Here is a 19,774-nt window from a genome sequence, read left to right on the forward strand (position 1 = left end):
CCCAGGAAACCATCTTCCCAAACAGTGGTAAAATAGAGCAGGAATTTTCTGAGGGCGATTATGACAGACAGGTTACCTGTCATCTCACATCAGTGTGCTTACATTTAAAAGTCAGCTCAAAGCCAAAGACAACAAACAAGTTTATTTTTACATCTAACAAAATCTATTCAGCATGAAGAATGGGTTTCCTTTTGAAAACAAGTAGCCTGCAGGTAGATTGTGTATGACTTTTAAAAACAGTGACACATCCTAGAAGTTATGCACTAAAGTGCTAAATACCCAGAACAAGAGCACACTACTTGCAGATATAGAAGGTGTTTTGCGTTTTTAAAGGAAAAAAAAAACAAAACTATGACTCCAAAACAATTTTCATTCCCAAGGGTAATTCCTATTTACACATGAAAACTTTACAACACATGAACAGAACTTTGAGGACATACTGTTTTTATATTACACCTGCAAAAGCCTGGCTGTTAAAAATAATAGTAACAATAATAAAGCAGGATAGCTGGCACTGGGCTTTCTTGGTTAAAAACTTCAAAGATTATAGACTTGGAAAAATCAGACCTCATCCTCTCCTGCTGATCATCCTCCAGCTGGTTTCACCTTCCCATGAGAACAGCTTAATTACAGCAGCATACTGACCATTGTGACTTAGTTTAAACTACACTAGCAAGAGAATAGGGCAATAATAGGAGATGTTAGTTGAATGCAGAATAGGATGAGCTTTAAGCCTAAGGGTAACAATTCCTAAACTCTGCAAGCATGAAGGATCCAAAGGTGATGGATCTCTGAGTTCAAGAGTCATGTTAAAAAACTGAAAGCAAGTGGTGGGATAGAACACAGAATGGCATTCTGATTTTGGTTAGCAGCTGGAATATTGATAACTCAGGGTAATTTACAGATTTATTGCAACACTCAATGCATTAAAAAGCCAAACCGATCTCCAAAAAGGAAAAGGTAACTTCCAAAAGTTAATAACGTTCTTGTAATCTGCTTCTATTTCAGATCTCCCCTATCCATCCCATATGCATTCTATAACAAATGTAAATGCAGCTCTGACCTAACAGAAGTCAGAGCCCAATTGCTGTTTCAAGGATGAGGTCAGCAGCATCAGCTCACAGGTCAGTGAGGCACACAGTATGGCAACTTCTGCACATTCCCAGGGAACAGAGATTCTGCTCCATAAAATACTGCAGCTTCTGCAAATGCATGCTGGTGTGCTGACCCTGCCTCTGGTCTCAGCAAGGAGACTGCCTCTATCTCCATCTCAGCAGTACTTCTGGCTGAGTCCAAGGCCACAGCCAGCACTGCACTATTGATTTTAAGCCCAAGGAAGCGACTATTGTTTACTATGTAAACTCACCAGTGCTTGATGTTTATTGATTTCTGTCAGATTCTTTACAGACTATCACATTTGGGAGGAAGATCTGCCATGCATGTTATTAAAAATGCTGATAAGCACAGTTTGAGAAGATAGAGGATGTATATGCATGTGCGTGGGTGCAGGGAGCACGCAAAACAGTCCATTTTAAACATGGAAAGCAAAATGTAATTGGAGTGATGCATATTCAGTGGTCAATCAGTCTGATCTTCACATTGGTCTTTTAAGAAAAGTTAGTTAGCAAGCTTCTGTATTCAAAAAACAATTATTCTTAGTACAGGATGCCAATGTGTTCCCTGCAAAGAGGGGAGGCTTAGCTGATACTCCTATCATGCTTTGTGACATTTTTATTCACCAGAGCCAAGTAAGAGGCAAGAAAAACATCACTCAGATGCAGAGAGCTCACAGATGCAGTTACTGAGCTGCCCTTTTCTGCTCATCCTCCATATGCATCTACGATCCCCACTGGGTTCTGCCATTCCAGGGGAGGGGAGCACCTAGGAAAGTGGCCACTTGCATGTGGCAGGGAACATAGCCTGTGGATGATAGCAAGTTAGTAGATGTGATTTTAAAGACAAATCACACAGATTTAGCCTGATAAGGAGGGTGATGACTCTCTTCATGTACTACTTTTACACATTAACAGACAGTTGCTGGTGGATGTACCCATCCTTTTAGACAAGCCAGCCCAACTAAGCCATCTGAATGCACATTCTCCTCCAACTTGCTACTCCTTTTCCATCTTCCTCTCCATTTATAAACCAGATGCTAGAAGTTTTGATGAAGATTATTTGGAATCAAAGAAGAAACTGGAGCTGGAGATGCAAGTTTGAAATCACTAAATAATAGATGAAAAACTGAGCAATATCCAAGAAGTGGTGGAAAGCACCCTGCAAGGAAAGCTGAATGTAAAGGGTTAAGCACACTCCATGAAGTTGCCCACTTGCCTCTAAGAGAAGCACTTTTTAGTTGCTTCATTGTACACAGAAATAAATACATTAGCAAAAAGTTAAAATATTTACTATGAAGTAACATTGTAATCTTCCATTTTCAAGTTTGAAGTGGCAACCGATCATCATTTTGTATCCAAAATGTGTTAATTCTCACAAGATCAGCTGTCTAAAAATTTAGAGACAAACCAGACAGCCTGCAGGCGCCAGGTTTTTCTCTTTTTTTTTTTTTTTAAGTTGTTGCACTTCTGTGTTGTTAGACTACTGCAAGACACAGAGAGTTGTTTAAAAAAAAAAAAAAAAAAAGGAAAATATAGAGAAGGAAGAAACATTTCTGTTACACTTTAATTCTGCACCTACAGAACTTAAATCAAGGAACTAAGCCTCACCTCCGCTGAAAAGCGGCAAGACAGTAAAATAGAACTTAACGAAAACAAGTAATGAATTATCAATGCATACATTACTCTCAGAGTTTCAGTTAATCCACTGCTACTAAGCTAAACATTCACTTCCAAGCAGATTAATGTTTCCTCTTCCTTAACACAGTCCTTTTTATTAAGAGAAGCAAGGTTGCAGAAACAGTATTTCTATGTACAGTGTGCTACAAGACTGAATTATGGGCTGCAACACATTTCTCTGTGATGTCTGTAGAACACCGAGACCCTACTGTTACTTTAAATATTTTTCAGCCCTTGTTCTGAGCATGATGAGAAACAAGGAAAGATAGCTTATTTTATAAACTGACTGTATTAGCTTAGCTACTCTTATTATGAGCATCATCTTTACTAGCAAATACAAAATATCCACCATCAGAAATTACAACAGTGTTGTCATTACTTCTGTAAGTAGTAATGATGTGATATTTCAAGCCTCTCTTTCAGAGAAATTCAGCTCTTATAAGATGTAATTAAATTGTTCAGACTCTTGGGGGGGGGGGGGGGGGTACAGCCCTGAAAATGTTCCCAGTACTTCCACAGTGAAATGTTTTATAGAGAATTCAAACAAATTTTCTTCCTGTTAGCTTCTATGTAGACTAAGTCCTCCACACTGCCACTCATTTCATTTACCCCATGTGCAACTTTCTATTTTTACCTATCTAAAGCAATTAACTAAACTTCCTTCAAATGGAACAGTTTTCCTACTTGAATGAGAATTATAAAACAATCCAGGTCTGAAGTCTTTCACTTCAACTGACTGTGTTTCACGATCATAAAATATTAATCTTGAGGCTCCGTATTTTCCTCTGAAATACCTGTTATTAGCTACAGTTAGAGAGGGGATGCTGACCTCAGTCAGACTGGTGCTCTGACCAGAAGTCTCAGATAATTTTCTTTGGTGACTAGCTGCTGCTTTATTTAAGTGCTATAGGTCATAATGATCAAACTCTGTGACAGGAAGGAATACTTTCTGGTGAAAGCAGCAGGGACAACAATAGTTTTTGTTTCCTCTGTAGCACAAAGCAGCCCTCAGGCTGAGATATTAGTTTCATTAACGTCATTAAACATAGCATGACTTACTTAAATAAAGGTTTGCCATATCATGACTTGGTAATCCCTCACTGCCCCTAAACTTTCAAAATATAACAAGTCAGACATCTCCACAAATTAGAAATATTTTTTTTTTCCACAAAGAATGATTAAAAAATAAATAAATAGATATTAAGATGTTAGATATATTTTTGTGGAAGTAAAATTTTATTATTTTATTAATAAGAGCATTAAAAAACTTCTCTACAGAAAAAGCTGTACAGAAACAAAATCACTGCTTTAAAATTTATATTCTTCAACATTTGCAATTCCATTATTTTACAGAAATGCTCAAGTCAATAACAATATATACAGTTTAAAAATGCTCAGGTCAGCACTCCAGATGTTCCTACCTTACAGGAAGGCGGGCCCTCTGAGATGACAACAGTTCTGTAGGTCCTGCAAGGTTCATCTCCCCATCCTCAAAGGACACCTGGGAAACACCCTGTTGAGAGATTTCAAAGCACATTTTTAAACTAAACACATGCATATGAAAGAGTGGCTGTGTTTGTATTTTTGAGTCGGTACTAGAAAGAGAAATCAAACTACTATTTATTCACCTCACTGAGGGTGAGAACTGAAAGACCCATTATTTACAGAGTATAAAAACGACACTCAAAGAAACAGTCCCCTGCTTACTCCAGTGTCCCACCAAACTTTCAGTGACATGTTGGTTTAAATGTTATTGAAGGCCCATCCCACTATCTGAGGGAAGAGAGAGGAATAAGATCTTCTGACAAGGTCCAGTATAACCAGCAACTTTTTAACCTTCTCCTATCTTCATACAACCTAGCAGGAGATTCAGAATCTCTCAGTCCACTACAAAAGAGACAGTGATGGAACAAGCCAGCCACCCGGCCTCAAACAGGGCAGGGTATGGAATGCTTGGGCACCCTTCTTCAAAAAGCTGCTTCATACTGTGGGAATCAAAATTTCTGCATTTAGAACAAGATAAGAATATTTTATTTCAAGGTCTCATAATATATAAGTGAAGCAATTTGTAGTTATTAGGTAGAAGTCACAGGTACAAAGACTGCAGCTCCTGTCTGTCCAGCTGTCTGAAATAGAACTACTGTTTTTTGGTGCTGGACAAATAAGACCTGAGTAATAAAGGATCCAAAGAAGAGAAGTTAAAATAATTAACAATATGCCTGTATAAACTAGCAACAATGTATGTATTAATGTTTTGTTGTACAAAAATACAAGTCGTGACATACCTAAGGATGTGCCTGAAGAGATATCGGGAAGGACTGGAATCACACACACACACACACACACACACACACACACACACACACACACACACGGCTCTTTGTTTAACAAGGGCGCCTGGGACAGAATGGAAGAAGTTTTGAAGGGAATCAACATATCAATACGATAAGAGTACCGAGACATCTTGGAAACAGAAACAGCAGGATGGCGACTGACAAGATAGCAAGTGAACTAACAAATTTCAGAATGTAATTAACAAATGCAAACCTCGGGTAAAATTGTAACCTGTAATACCCAACCAAAGGGGAGAGGGGAGGGGAAAACATAGGGGAGAAAAGGTATAAAAACTGTAACATCATGTCCATCGGTGCGCTTCTGCCATCAGGGCGTCCGCCATTGCAATCGCGAATAAAAACTGCCTTTATCAGAAATACCATTCTGATCAAAAATTATTGAGGATATTTCCAACAATACTTCTTGCTTTATGATGTGATAGCCAGCGAAGAGACAGGAGGACAGATTGAAAGAACTGTGGAAAACCCAAAGGACAGGGAATAATTCAAGCTGAAGAGTAAAGGACATCACAAGTTGCACAAAGGTTGAGCAGTTCCCAATACTGCTTCCTCACTGCCAGTCCATCCTGAATTCTTTTCATCTCTGAGCCACCTTCTTGCTCATGATAGATTCCCTGAGCCTCAAATTACTCTTTCTGTTCCTTTCTAGCATTACTATGGTAAAGGCATTTTCACATTAACTTTACAGAAGAAACTAAGGAACCATTTGGCTGGACACAAAAATACAGTGCACACAGGGACCTAACATTAATGCTAACACTCTTTAAAACTATTAACTTTCTTTTCCTGATCCTTAGATTCCTGATGTTTGCATTTTTGTCATGTTTGCATGCTGGGAAAAGGAAAGAGGTACAAATGAGATAAGACGACTGTCAGCAGGTGATATATTAGCTTTAATGTACTGTATTTCATTGCAGCATTCATGGCAATAATGTAAACAGAGCAAAATCTGTAACAAAGACCTTTTTTTGGAGAGGTCACTTCTGCCAACTCTGCAACAGGGATATAGCTGGAAGACATAAATCTTCAGCTGTCAACACACTAAGGGAATTCAATTCAAAGCTTGATCTTAACTAGATAAAGCCAAAAGTTAATCATCATTTTTTCTGTTGCTGCAGCAGTACAGGTTGTCACTGCATATACTTGCCAAATCAGGTTGTCTCAAGGCAAAGAGTAGCAATGCTATAAACTAATTCCAAAGAACAAAATCCACTAGATAGGCAGTTTAATTTTCAATGGATGTCTTACAATGTATATTAAAGATTTCATTTTTTCTCAAAAAGATGGCTCTACCTGTAAAGATCACTTTCCAGGTTTGCCATTTTCATTCCCCCCAAGCTTTGAGGAACTTGTTTTCAGCTAAATAAGCAGCAAGAGAGCCGTAGTAGTGAGGGGGCTGCTTTGTGCTTTAGAAAAGAACCACGATGAGTCTTCTAAGCAAAGTTTTGGAATATAAACCAAGCCGGTTCCACCCAATTTCCCCTCTCCCCTTTGATCACTGAGTTTTTGGACTTATTATGAACTGGCAGCAGTTCTTTCTGCATGTTAATTGGAGCACAAGCCAACAGATTTGGCTTCCACTGCAAAGCCAATACAGCTCACCAAAAGCAACGTCTGTCACTAATGAAAAAACAATTTGAAGAAACGTGAACAGAGTCTATGTTCCCTCTTCCAATCCCCCTTCACAGTGGAACCACGTGTCAATGAGCAATTTTTGTTGTATGAAGCATATTCCACACTAACCCCATAAATCAGGAACTCAACCTCAAGCACTAAGTTAGCAACAGAAATCTGACACACAGCTTTCATGTGCTGACTTCATTTTGAAAAAAGATAGAGCCTTGGTAGTAACAGATGTTAGAAGGAGACAACTCTCATTAACCAGAGAGCTCCCAAGGCTAACCTTTTTTAGCTAACCACAGAAAACACTGGTGCTGCAAAAGGGTCTTCATTTTGGAAGGCTGAAAATAGCCAAACCATGAACAGATTTTTGGGAGGTGAATTAACCTGCCCCTTTTATTTTCTTCCAGACATTGGCTGCAGCACAGCACTGCTCAATGCCTGACCAAGAACTTGCTTCTCACGGCTCCAAACTGTTTTGCTATTTAAAGCTTTGCTTGCAGTCTGTTCAAGTCCATGTGTGCTACATTACTTTTCTGTTTTTTGGCTTTGGGGTTACTGCTATTTTATTTATTTATTTATTTTTGCTGTAGTGAAATTACATCCATACTTGTCCTCTTTCCCCTCTTCCTTGGGTAACTGAGATTTCACAGTAGTGACAAATACAGATAGCAGAACATGATCTCATCTCATGTTTCTGTTGACTGATTCACAGTTTTTAAGCCAAAAGGGACCATTTTTGATCAACAAGTCTAATGTCATTCCTGGAATTAGATTTATTTAGTCACACAGCACAACGCTGACTGTGACACTGCTAGATAAGCAAAAGGTTCTCACACAAAGATGGCAACTACTCTCTTTTCTGCTAAAGGTAGAAGAAGCAAAAAAATGTCAGGAAGCTGAACAAGAAGTTATTGCAGATACTGGAGGTATCAAATGTCCAGTAGGGATCTTCAAGGACACATTTAAAAACATGTCAGGAAAATTCGGGGCATGTTCATTTCTGTGTCAGAAAAAATGGTTAATTAAAAATTCATTTGAGGGTAAACACTCCTACAAGAAAAGTTATCCACACCTGAGCTGGACCTCAGAGTATTTGCAGAGTTCAGAAATACCATGGAGAGTGTTCAGTGACACAGCCTCCTACTTTGATTAGAAGGTAAGTGCTCCCATATTACAGATCACGGCATGCTAAAATCAGTAAACACAGCCAAATAAATTTCAAGTCTTAAATGATTGACAAAACATGAATCATAATAGTGATTCATTACAGAGCTCTCCAAGAGTGACATTAGAGCTCCAGTCACGCAGTAATCGCTACAAATGGACAAATTTCTTTCATACTTCAGCATTTCATTAGAGCCACAGTAAATTTAAACAGATCACTTCCTGCCCAACCAGCTGAAAGACAGCAAGCCAATGGCACACAAGTAAAAGCACTGTTAGAAGACAATGATCCACTCCACTCTACTCTGATTACAGTGTAGTTTTCCATTATCTTTCAGTTCTCTTACAGCAGTATTTTGCATATGTAATCAAGGGTACACCACAATGCCCAGCCCAACACAGCCAAGCACTGGAAACAGACAGTAACCATAGAAGGACCACCAATCACCTTGATTCTCCCTGATAGACTCCCATTGCTATTCTCAGGACAAGCAGCAGGTTTGGAGGTAGTATAAAACTGCAGATACATTGAATGGTGAAGTGAGAGGCAGAGGCTCTGCTGGAATTTAGAATAAAGGGGGATAGTTAAACGTAGTTTGTAGATTGGAAAAGGAATGTAGAAGTTAGAATAATAAGGATTGAGGCAATGGGTCTGGGGGAGCAGGAAGGATGCAGATAAGGAGTGAGATCTCCCTGAGACATCTGGCAAGGAGGAGAAGTTTTAATATCAGAAGAGGAGTTGCATCTCCCTGATAAGACAGGCGATAACAAGAGTGGGGTCTGCATGCTAAAGAACTATTGAATATGCATCAGAATTCCAGGAAATCATTGACTATGTATTAGTTCTACCTATATCTGTGTCACAATTTTACAAGTCAGGGTGCAAGTTTGGTGGAGCTATCCCCCTTGCACCCGGTGTTGCACAATGCTGAAATAAACATACCTGCTTCATAACCAGTCTCTGAATTATAAAGTTTGATTCCGCAAGTCAGCATCACTTTTAAAAATGGTATGTAGCAAAAAATAAAACAAAAAACCACCCAAACAAAGAAAGCATCCCACATACTCTCTTCTATTTCTTATTAAATAATAACCAACATGAGACAAACCTCAGAAGTAGATGGGAAGTTCAGAGACAGAGTAACTCTGTGTAAACAACCAGAGAACATCCTGAGTGAGGGGTATTCTTGCAGCATAAAGCAGTCATCAAACACTAACCATATGCTTAAAGGAAATAAATAATATCTATTAATAAGAAATGTACATGGTCACCACTCAAAGTGTGGCACATCCCTAAGGAAAACATTTTAATGTTCAATTTTATTTTAATGGCCAAGATAAAAGTGAGGCTGCTGTGGGACAGAGGCCAGCTGACAGCTGCCCACCCTCGATACAAAGGGAGGGCAGGCAGACCTGGTGGGTCAGGGCGCACAGCCCACACCTCCCTCCAGGAGGTCCAGCAGGAGGTCAGCCCCACAAACCACCGGCTGCAAGGAAAGTGGGGGGGTGACAGGGATGCTTGCTTACAAATGCAGGAAATGTCTCATACATTGCTCCCACAACACACATCATATTGTATTTAAAAACTGAACACTTTTAGCAGCACTTTCAGGATCACGTGAACATTTCTGACAGGCAGAACAAGTTTACAAAGCCACCGCACTATTTTTAGCTTAAGAAAAAAGAAAAAGAAAAAAAAAAACAGCATTTTTGTAAATATTCCCAAACTTACTAGGAGGTGCTACAGTATAAAGGTATAGCCTTTTATTACAGAAACAAACGTGACAGCCAACATTGCACACCAGAGATGATCCCCAAGACCATCTAGCTCAAGCAATGTGCATAAATGGTCATCTTCATTCCATTAGGACACAATCAAGCACTGGTTATATCCTTAGGTGAACCCAGGTCCTATGGCTGGGTTTGATGTTTGGTGATGTGACACAGGGCTGCTCTGAGCTCCAGCAGTGCTGGGGTGCCAGCCAGGCATCCCTGAGCTTTGCTGTGCCTGCAGGAAGGACACCAGGCTTTCTCAAATTAACACAGATCTCTGTTCTTAGGACACCTTTGTGAAGCAGAAAATTTTCTAACTGGAGAAAAACATTTGAATCAAAGGCTCTCTGCAGGTTGAACATTGAGCACTGTAAAATACCACCTTACATGCAGGGCACACAGAAACCAAGGTCACTCAAATTTTAGAGATGAAAAAAAATTTGGTGACAATATCTGCATTTCATCTGCTTTGTTAACTTCTCATTACCAAGCTATTTATCTGTCCACACAGCTTTACACAGCAATTAAAACAGCTTTCTGAAATACAGCTGTAAACAGGATGGTTCGGTATTTCAAAAGTTAGTAAAATATGCCTCAAGAATTTCCAGATTAATTTTAACGCAACATCTTTATTTTATTGCTTCTAAGCATAACAAAATAATTAACAGATCCTTTTAAAACCAACCAGTGACAGAAAACAAAGTTAGCTGCTCAGTGTGCCCTTAAGGGACATGGCAGAGCTCCTCCCAGAAAGAAATTCTGATCAACAGGTATGCAAACTATCATACTTGAACAACTGTATTTCTTACCACAACCTATCTACCTATATTAAAAAGTTTCTAACCAGCTAACACCTCTACACTCTAACTGTCACTGATATATTAAGCACTAAAACCAATACAAAGCAGGCTGATAAAAAGCCACTTAAAGTTGAAGGAGAAAGCACTCTCCCTCCACAGTACATGGAAAGTATTTTTAAACAGCTTACAATAGTTACTTTGCATTTACTGATTAAGCCACATCATCATCTTGACTATTCAAAATGAAGTTCATTTGAAATGGATAATTGATGCAATTGTGCTGTATTTACAAATGCAATTAATCATTTGCTAAAGATGATTTTTAGGCAGGCAACAAATACGAAAATAAGAATCATACAACTTCTTTCAGCGTTGTCAACTGAAAAGCATTCTACTCAACCGTTGAAAGGTATTTTTCAAAATAAGAATAGCTGTACATCTTCAGATATTTTTAACACAATATGCAAGTGTATTCATGCTTAATTAGCACAACACAAAGACAAGCCGTAACGCAGTTTGGCTTTCAGCAATTACATGACAGTTTGAGGAACCATAACAGTGACATTTTCCCCTCTCAACTACCACTGGATGCCTTGATCATTGCAGTGAGCTGATCTTGGCACTTAAAAAGAGTTTTTAAGCCAAGGGCATAAATAGACATGCACTTGGGAATCAGTCAGGAGTGGATTTAAATTTATTTCCCCAAATTGCTTGCTACCAACTGTCAGCTGAGGGTTATCCTCGTGGCTGAGTTATGCTGGTGGACTGCACACTTAACAGTGTTCTTCAGTGCTAACTCTAACTGGCTGAAGCCAACTCACTTTTGCTGGCAGGTCCCCCTACTTCGTGTGACCTCAGACTGGAGCAGACTAGTAACAACTGTACCATACACACAGGTCAAGTGATATACTTGGTATTGTCATGAAAAGTGGAAGAAGAACAACAAGAACATGCGGACATTTCAAAATGATTGCTTATGCCTCAGAGCAACAGATAACACTGCTGTTGAAACAGTGTGAGGACAAATTGGTAATAGTAAGCAGGCCTCCCTCACACATAGAAACTGAGGGAAGAGAACCTTTTAATGCTAAGAACAGGAAGCAATGTCCTCTACCCTCCTAGTACATCTCTGGTCTAAATTTAGTCAGTACTTTGAAGTCACTGTCTTGTATCTCAGCAAAATATTCTCGATATCTCACACAGCTCCCAGGGAGCACTGGACTCAGCAATCACAACAGGAGAGCAACTGCTCTTAACTCCCAATCAGCTCTTCTGGAACTGTTTAATTTCACAATGTAAATTATGTCTTGCCAAAATCAACCTTGAAAATATCTTCCCTAACACCCACAGTCCCCATTTGTTTCCAGCCTTAACCATTAAAAATGCAGCCAACAAGCCTCCTGAAACTACAACGCTCAATTTCCTCAAGTCCTCAATGAACAGTAAGTTCTCTTTTTAAGAGCAGCAAGGATAGTTTCAGGCCTGGAGATCATAACCGTTGCACACAATTTGGTTAATGAGAGTTTCCAACACCATGAAAAAACATCTCTAAGAAGATGTCCACTAGCTATAACAGCAGCAGAGTTTTCATCTTTGCTGGCAGTTACTTTGCATGGCTGAAGGGAAGGAAGAGGTGCAGCGAGAGTGCCCACAAAAGTACTTTCCCTCATGAAAGGCCCATAGGAAAAGAAAAATGAGAACCACCACAGTTAAAGACTTCAGAAGCAGTTTTCCTGCACATAAAAGTCTGGACTTAAGCCCAACATTTTAAGAATTTCCAAGGTGAAGTGTGAGCAATATATTTTCCAAAGTAGCATAAAGCAGCTTTTAGAAGCATTGATAATATATTGGTAAACATTTAGATTTAGCACCACTACTGGCAAAGAACCAATTCTTGAAGTAAAAAAAAAAATAAGAAAAAAAAATAAAAAATAAAAAAAAAAAAATCAAGAGGGGAAAAAAGAAGATCAACTGCTGTAAACGTAAGTGGTAGGTGTTTGCAACATTCAGAAGCTGTCAGTACCGGAGTAACTACTGAACAGAAAGGTAAGCAGCCAGTCATAATCACTGCAACCTTTACAGACTATGTATTTATTAGCCCTCTTTCCCATTTATCATGATGCTTTGTTTTTGCCTGTGTGGGCATTCAGATATATGCTACTGAATGCTTCTACAGGGCTTTTCATGCCTGAAACACATTAGAATTCTATGGGGTCTACAATGCTTTAGAAAATGAACATCTACTCTCTTCAAAGAAAATGCGCCAGGGTCTGTCCAATATCAGACAGGAATCAGTTTACCAGTACATGTAGAAAGTTAAGATCAAGGTAGTTTTAGCAAGGAAAAACCTCTGTGTTAATACAACCAAGTAACAGCTAAATCAGGCAGACAGTTTTACAGATATAAACATCCTTTGTCTGTTTCTGAGTGTATCTACGTGGTCTTTTGAAGACCTGAGTAAGACCTCTGCCTGCACTGCAAGCCAACTAGAAACTGCAGAGCAGCATTAGCAGGTCAGCATCTTGAACTGCGTTATTATTTGTGTCTCAGCAAGATTATTAATTTGAGCTCATCCATACTAAAAACATTTTAAAAGATTTTAGCTGACCTAAAGCACAGGAATTCTCTTTTGTCCTTAGCTGTTAGTGATTGCATAAACTCTGAAATTCTACTATGGTAGTGTTAAAATATTAATATTTTATTTACCTCCTCACTTATTTATTTTTAAGAAACAACTCCTAAATTTATTACAAAAATCTATGGTTGCTGTCCATTCCCCCCCCCCCGAAATATTTAGCAGTGCTACCAACAGTGCAAGGCAGTGAAGAAGCAGGTGTTTCCAAACTAAACTAAAACTCATTATTTCATCTGTATCACCCACTTGGAGATAGAACTTGTATTCAAAGAAAGGGTACAGCCTTTGGACATTTGAGCTACTGCACAAACTATTTGGGAGCATTCCCATAGCAACAAACATCATTTTATAAGAGCACATCATTAGCACTACAAATTCACATTAATCCCTTCCCGTGGTTGGAAACTGCCAAGGGGCAATTCAAAATGGGAAAGAAATTCACACTGCTGCAAGAAAATCCACCAAATTTTCCTCAGACCAGGAGAATACTGCATTATCCTGCCTAGCCTGACACACTGTGTCAGGCCTCCGAAGATCTTAATTGACAGATCCTTTTCAGATCTAACCACTATAAACCTGTAGTTTGAATCCTTTCTCATTTCTGCTAAGAGAAACACCTTGAACTCTTCTTAAAAAGTAAATGAGAAAACATCAGCAACCACCATGCTATATATTGTGATAATTTCTTCGAAGCATTACCTAAGGAGCATTGAAGCTTTATCTAGGCAGTTTTCAATGTGATTCCACATTGCCATTTCCCTCCAAAAGAGAATTCAGGTTCTATTTACACCACATAAAACTACTAAACTCTGAACTTCTGGAAAAACAATACTCAGTACAGGAAAAAATAAAAAAAATTAAAAAAAAAAATTACAAGCTTAGCTCCTTCCCTTACCAAATTAAAACTTTCTGTTCTATCCACACCAATATACCATCAATGTTAACTGAAAGACTGATAAAGAATGCATTTCAGGTAAAACATAGATCAACAAATGACGTGTTAGGTTCACATCCTTTTTCCTTAAAGTAAAGGCCCTCATTGAATTTATCTGTCTTACTCAGTCCAAACAAAAATTATGGATATGTGGGAGAAGGTCTCTTAATGATGCTGCCATTGCCTGTTTGATGTTTAGAGAAAAGAGATGGGAAGAAAAGGTGGATCAAACAACCAAATGAAAATCTGTCTTCTCACCACCAAAAGGGTAAAACAGGAGTGGATAAAAAGTGATACCTAGGATAGATGCTCTGATGAGCTATGCTATGCTGTCCTCAGTGCACAATGTCAGTAATTGCTAGTTTTGTTACTGCTGCTCTTTATATGATAATCCCATAGCAAAGCAACAGCTCTGATTAATCAATTAGCATGGATTCATTAGAGATGAAAGATAGGGTAATGTAATTGTGTTTACTGAACAATGGATGATGGTGTGCTTAAAAGCTCAGGCTTCCTAATAATACACAGCCACCTAGCAAGACATATACATAACATTATGAATATTTAGAACATTCTCACAGCAGATCTACAGCAGCAATAATCAGCATGTGAATGTGCGTCCAAGTAATGCTGGAGCCTGAGCATATGAGGCACTTGGTGCTGGTGAATATTTCAGCTTTGTCTACATCATTGTAGAAAAGCTGAATCTTTACCTGTGGTCCAGCATGAACTGGAGCTTTGCTTAGAAAGCTGTGGTAGAAAACATGCCCAACTATACTCCACAAAACCAGAAATCTTCCCAGAACTTCAAGATCGGGATCCCTTGTTTGACTCAATCTACAGCATAACAAGGACTTGAATACACTCAGTGATGAATTTACCCAGAATTTTCCCAAGACATTTTCACAGTGTGCGAAGGAACCACAGTTTGTGATTAGTGTAGAGATTCCCCAGCTTGGAATGTAGCCTTTTTACTACACAGGGTCCTAAAAAATCACATTGCTTGCTTAGATTAAAGACACTTTTATTCCTGCTGAGAGTTAAGTGTTTTCTCCTAACTTTGTGGGCTGTGAATTTATTTACTCTTCAGTAGATTCAGGCATTGAGTTAATGAAAGACGTATCAGCCTGCTTCACTCCAAGTGGCATACTGGTAGCAGCTATCTAATATTTAACCATTTTCTTCCTATTTCAAGAGATGTTTAAAAACAGTTTAAATTACATATATAAAAACCTTACTATATTAATATTCACCTACAGTATATATACTTACATATGTATTTTCTGTTTCAGCTGAGATTTGTTCAAGATCATCTCTCAAGTCTCATAATATACCCCAGTACGGGAAAGAACCGCGTCCCTTAGAAGCCATCGCCTTCCCTCTTTACCTTCTCTGAACCAAATCACCCATTGTCTTTCTCAACAAAACTACTCATGACACTGAGGCTGGGAAGCCACCTCGATGGCCTAAGAACAAACCAACACAAATTAGCCTTGCCTTTCTATTTGACAGGCAAACCCCAGAATAGCGATGCTCCTAGTTTTTTCCTTTTGTGTTCTTGAAATCTAACTCTAAGAATCTGTCAGCAGAAAAACAAGCCATCAGTCTCCAAGAATTTCCTAAGGGACTGTGGGAACACCTCAACCTACACAGCATGAAACAAGTGAATAAGGGTTAAATGTCTGAATCTCTTCAATGATTTGAGTGTTGTCTGTATATGAATGTAAGAAAACATATTGCCCTACACAAAGTCCTTGATCTTGATCCTAAGTCTCAATGGAAATTAAGGCACTGTACAGCATTTTAATTCTGTGCAACTGTATACAAAACCTTATTCTACGATCTGAAATTACAGACTCAGTGTTACATTGAATTAGTAAGCGAATATTATTAATAAATCTGAGTCAACTCCTGTGAGCCAAGACATTACTATCACTGGCTTATCTTAAACCTAGCAGGTAATTTAAATCAGAGGCAGATCACCTTAGAGTACAGTGTTATTTCCAACAAATCCTTATGAATCATAATGGCATTTTCAACCTCTCCTAGGATTTTGAGAACTCATCCAAAAATAACCTTTCATAAAATGATCTGCTTTCATGTTAATTATTAACTACATCTTCAAATAGCAACACTGGTTAGTAAATAATTTGACAGCAATAAAAATTGCAGTGGAAGAAAGCAGGACTTATCACATTGCTGAAAGAAAGCAGGGTGAACAAAATACCATCAGCAAACATATATCAACATATTCATTGGGAATAAAATAGCACAGCAATAATAAAGCACATAGATGAACTAAGCTCCAGATATAGAAGTATTTTGCAGTTTCACCTACTGATCAGATTGTGAGAGCAATATTGAACAGCAAGAGCTCTCAGTAGTGGCAAATATAGAGAAGAATAAGCAAAAAGGAATTCCAAAGGTAACTTCATTTTCACACTGCGAAGGTTTATTTATTGACAGAAACTGTCTTTTTTAAAACTGGTATTAACAGTTACAGATGGGCTTAACCGCATTAAAACTGTTAACATCAACATACATAATTGCAAGGACAAACGTCAGAACACATTGCTGTTCCTCAGGTAAGCACAACAAGTGAGGTGAACAACTGAATCATTCTCAAGGAACAAAAAATAGCCCATGCTATCAATTCTCCTGATTCTCGCACATGTTCCTAGAGAAACACGTCTGTTTATCCTACGCAATTCTCCTTTGCTCTCTAAGCAAAGTTAATCATGAAAAGAGTCAGAATTCTAAAAAAGCTTTCAGCAGAATTTCCTGGTTTTTATTTATTCCTATTTTTAATATAAACGTCATCCCTTACCTCAATGTTTTTTTCCTAAAGAAAATATCCCAGAGGCATCTTCTGTATATAAGCTGTTACTGCAAAGCAGAAGGCAATGACTAATCTATCTCTATGTAGCTCCATCATTTCCAAACGTCTCCGCAGAAAACACTGAAGCTGGTTTTGGATTAGCACAGATGCTGTGCATTGGGGCAAAATAGTTCCATTGTTTCCAGTTCTTCATATGAAGCATCATAACTTACTGCAAATGCTTCCAAAGCGTGGCACACACAGCAAAGTGAATTTGTGCCATCCCAGAATACTTTCCATACATGTCAACTAAACATCCATCCACTACTTTCTTTTCTATGTTAGACCAAATCAATGCAGTATACATGAGAGCACTACAGCACGTAACAAATTAAAAGTTTGAAAGGACATAAAATACAACTTTTTACCTCTATTTTTTGGGTTAGGAGACTCAAGATTTATGTGGTCACTTAACATGTATGAGATGCTGGATCATGTTCAGCAAGACTAAAAAGGCAAAAGTGTTGCCTTACGAACCCCCTGGTTCTAGCGGCACTGTCATCTCTAAGACTGTCATTTGTTATGGCTGGCAAAATAATGGTATCCGGTTGGCACCCAGCACTGTATCTGCCTTGGACTAAGTTTCTTCTCTTTGCTCCTGTTTGAGTCCATTTGTCTCACACAATGAGTACAAAAGAAGGTGAAGCAAACTACAGTGAAAAGCTGTTCTAAGAGCAGTGAAGGTGTTTTTGAAAATAATGCAGCAAGCAGATCTGTTTTACATAAAAGTAGCCAATAAATCAATCTTCATGGGAGCCATGGGTCCATGCAAACTTCTCCCCTGACTTCTAGACTCATGTTTCCTGCAGCTTATCCTGCCCGAGCTGCAGACCCCATTCCTTAGGTTGCTTCCTTTAACTGCTGGCACAGTTTTTCACTGCTCCCCGGCAGGGCAGAGATCAGAACTGAAACTGTGCTGTGACAAGCTGAGGGATGTGACAGGTGCACAAAGTAGCAACATCAGTTCTCAGAACATTTGGGTACTTTACAATGTTTCTCAGCTGGACTGATTTACACATTAGCATATCCTTAACTGACAGAAACCTCTTTTATTATTATTATTTAAGAAATTCTAGGCTTTAGAACTTCAGTACAATAAGCTTAGATAATTAGCACAGATCAGCTTTGTTCCATTTCAAATATGATTGCCTATGAATAAATCCAAGATGAACTACTCAGGTCTGACTGTGATTGGAAACACTCCATGCAGCATTTCTACAGTAGTTGGGATAGAGGGCTGACCTATACTAGGTTCACTGAAATTCATTATTTAGGATAAGCAAATTTATAAAACACTTTGTACTGTGCAGTTACTTACGTTAGCCCACAGAAAGAAGCTTTTTTTTTCATGAAGATTTTATAATTGCATTATAAAAATCCAAAGCAAGCTGTTAGACTTCACTTGCAGTTTTCTTATACTGAGCACTACTAATCTGCATATTTAATAGCTCCAAATCACTGTAATCTATTCTGTGTACTCAAAAGTAAAGACATTATCTTTTCTTCTAGAAAGAAAAGGTAGAAACTGCTTCAATAAGTTACTTTGTGAATGAAAGAACAAGATAGACTTTCTGAAGAAAAGCATTTTGGAGATTACTAAATTCCAAAGCAAATAAAAAAAGCAATGAATGCTTTCTTCTGAAAATTAACCTAATGCCTAGGAGCCCTAAAACAAGGTACATTCTGCAGGCACCTGCAATACAAGTTGAGAAAAAAAGTAAAGGGGATGACATTTTTTCAAGAGTCAGTGCATAATCTCATTCGGGCTTTAAATTCCAGCACAAAAGGACCATCAATTGGGTTCAACTTTTTAATAGGAAGTGCTGGATACATGAAACAAAATAGGAGAAAAATAAGGTAACACTGATCCGTGTTTCTGAAGTGATGATGCACCACTGCCCTTCAAGTTACTCCAAACTCCTGTACAGTGCACACTTACTCTTGTTCAATGGTAACAGAGCAGTAAAGCCCAGAGATGAGGAGAAAAAGGGGCCTGGGGAGCTAAATGCCAATTCAAAACACTTCGCACAGTGCTTTTCCTTCAAGCGTGAGTTGCTTGCAACACCACATTGTGAGCACAAAAGGAACTCAGGTTTTATGAGAAACACAGATGAGTTTTCCACTTGCTACATCCTCCTCCCAGCAAATATCCCTTTCCTACGTGTGCAACCTTTGTGTGTAAATCCCCATTGTTGTATCCTATTCCAAAAGCCACAAGCATCATTAATTGTGAAAATCACAAATGTAAGGATCAGGGATTTTGAATGCAACTCTGAAAAAAAAGTACGAACAGTTCTTTCCCTCCAAGTACGTGTCTTACATCTTTGCAGCAATCAAAGAGGAACTGTTTACCATATGAAAGTAAATATTATTTCTGTTATGGCTACTTGGACATCTGATAGCCTCAGGCAACCTAAAGGGGTCCCAGTAGTAACAGCTCAACTTAAAAGCCAAAGGGCAAGTACCTTTGAAGTCAGAGATGACACAGAAACAAGAGTAGACCTTGAAGCGTAGACTGATGGAACACATCTCAGCACTTCAGAGCATTTTTGTTCATTCTCACAAAGCAGAATAGGCACAACTGACTACCTGCAGTGCTAAGTGCCAAAGTACCTAATGACAAAACCTTCCTCCACAGACTCCTCTTCTAGGAAAGAGATAAAGGATATCTGCAGTTCAGAACAGAGGAGCTGAGGGCTCTGGCAAGCAGTGCTGGGGTGGCAAAAGGAACATCAGGTTCTTGGTTAATCTTCAGAGACATCAGAAGTTGTTAATATTCTGAGAAGTAGTAAGCTTTATAAATTTTATTATTAAAAAAAAA

At 38.6% G+C, this 19,774-nt stretch overlaps 1 protein-coding gene across 3 annotated transcripts in view; it reads right to left on the reverse strand.

The window, feature by feature from the left end:
* The window catches only part of PARD3B (par-3 family cell polarity regulator beta), a 359,537-nt gene that overhangs the window by 213,073 nt on the left and 126,690 nt on the right, over positions 1-19,774 (reverse strand). For all 3 annotated transcript variants that reach the window (XM_015868265.2, XM_085553339.1, XM_085553340.1), the window contains exon 5: positions 4,214-4,305. In XM_015868265.2, the coding sequence (XP_015723751.2) occupies positions 4,214-4,305 (92 nt within the window). The remainder of the gene's footprint in view (positions 1-4,213; positions 4,306-19,774) is intronic.

This window comes from Coturnix japonica, chromosome 7 (genome assembly GCF_054131305.1).
Source record: "Coturnix japonica strain WE chromosome 7, WE-NBRP24, whole genome shotgun sequence".
Classification (NCBI taxonomy): Eukaryota; Metazoa; Chordata; class Aves; order Galliformes; family Phasianidae; genus Coturnix; species Coturnix japonica.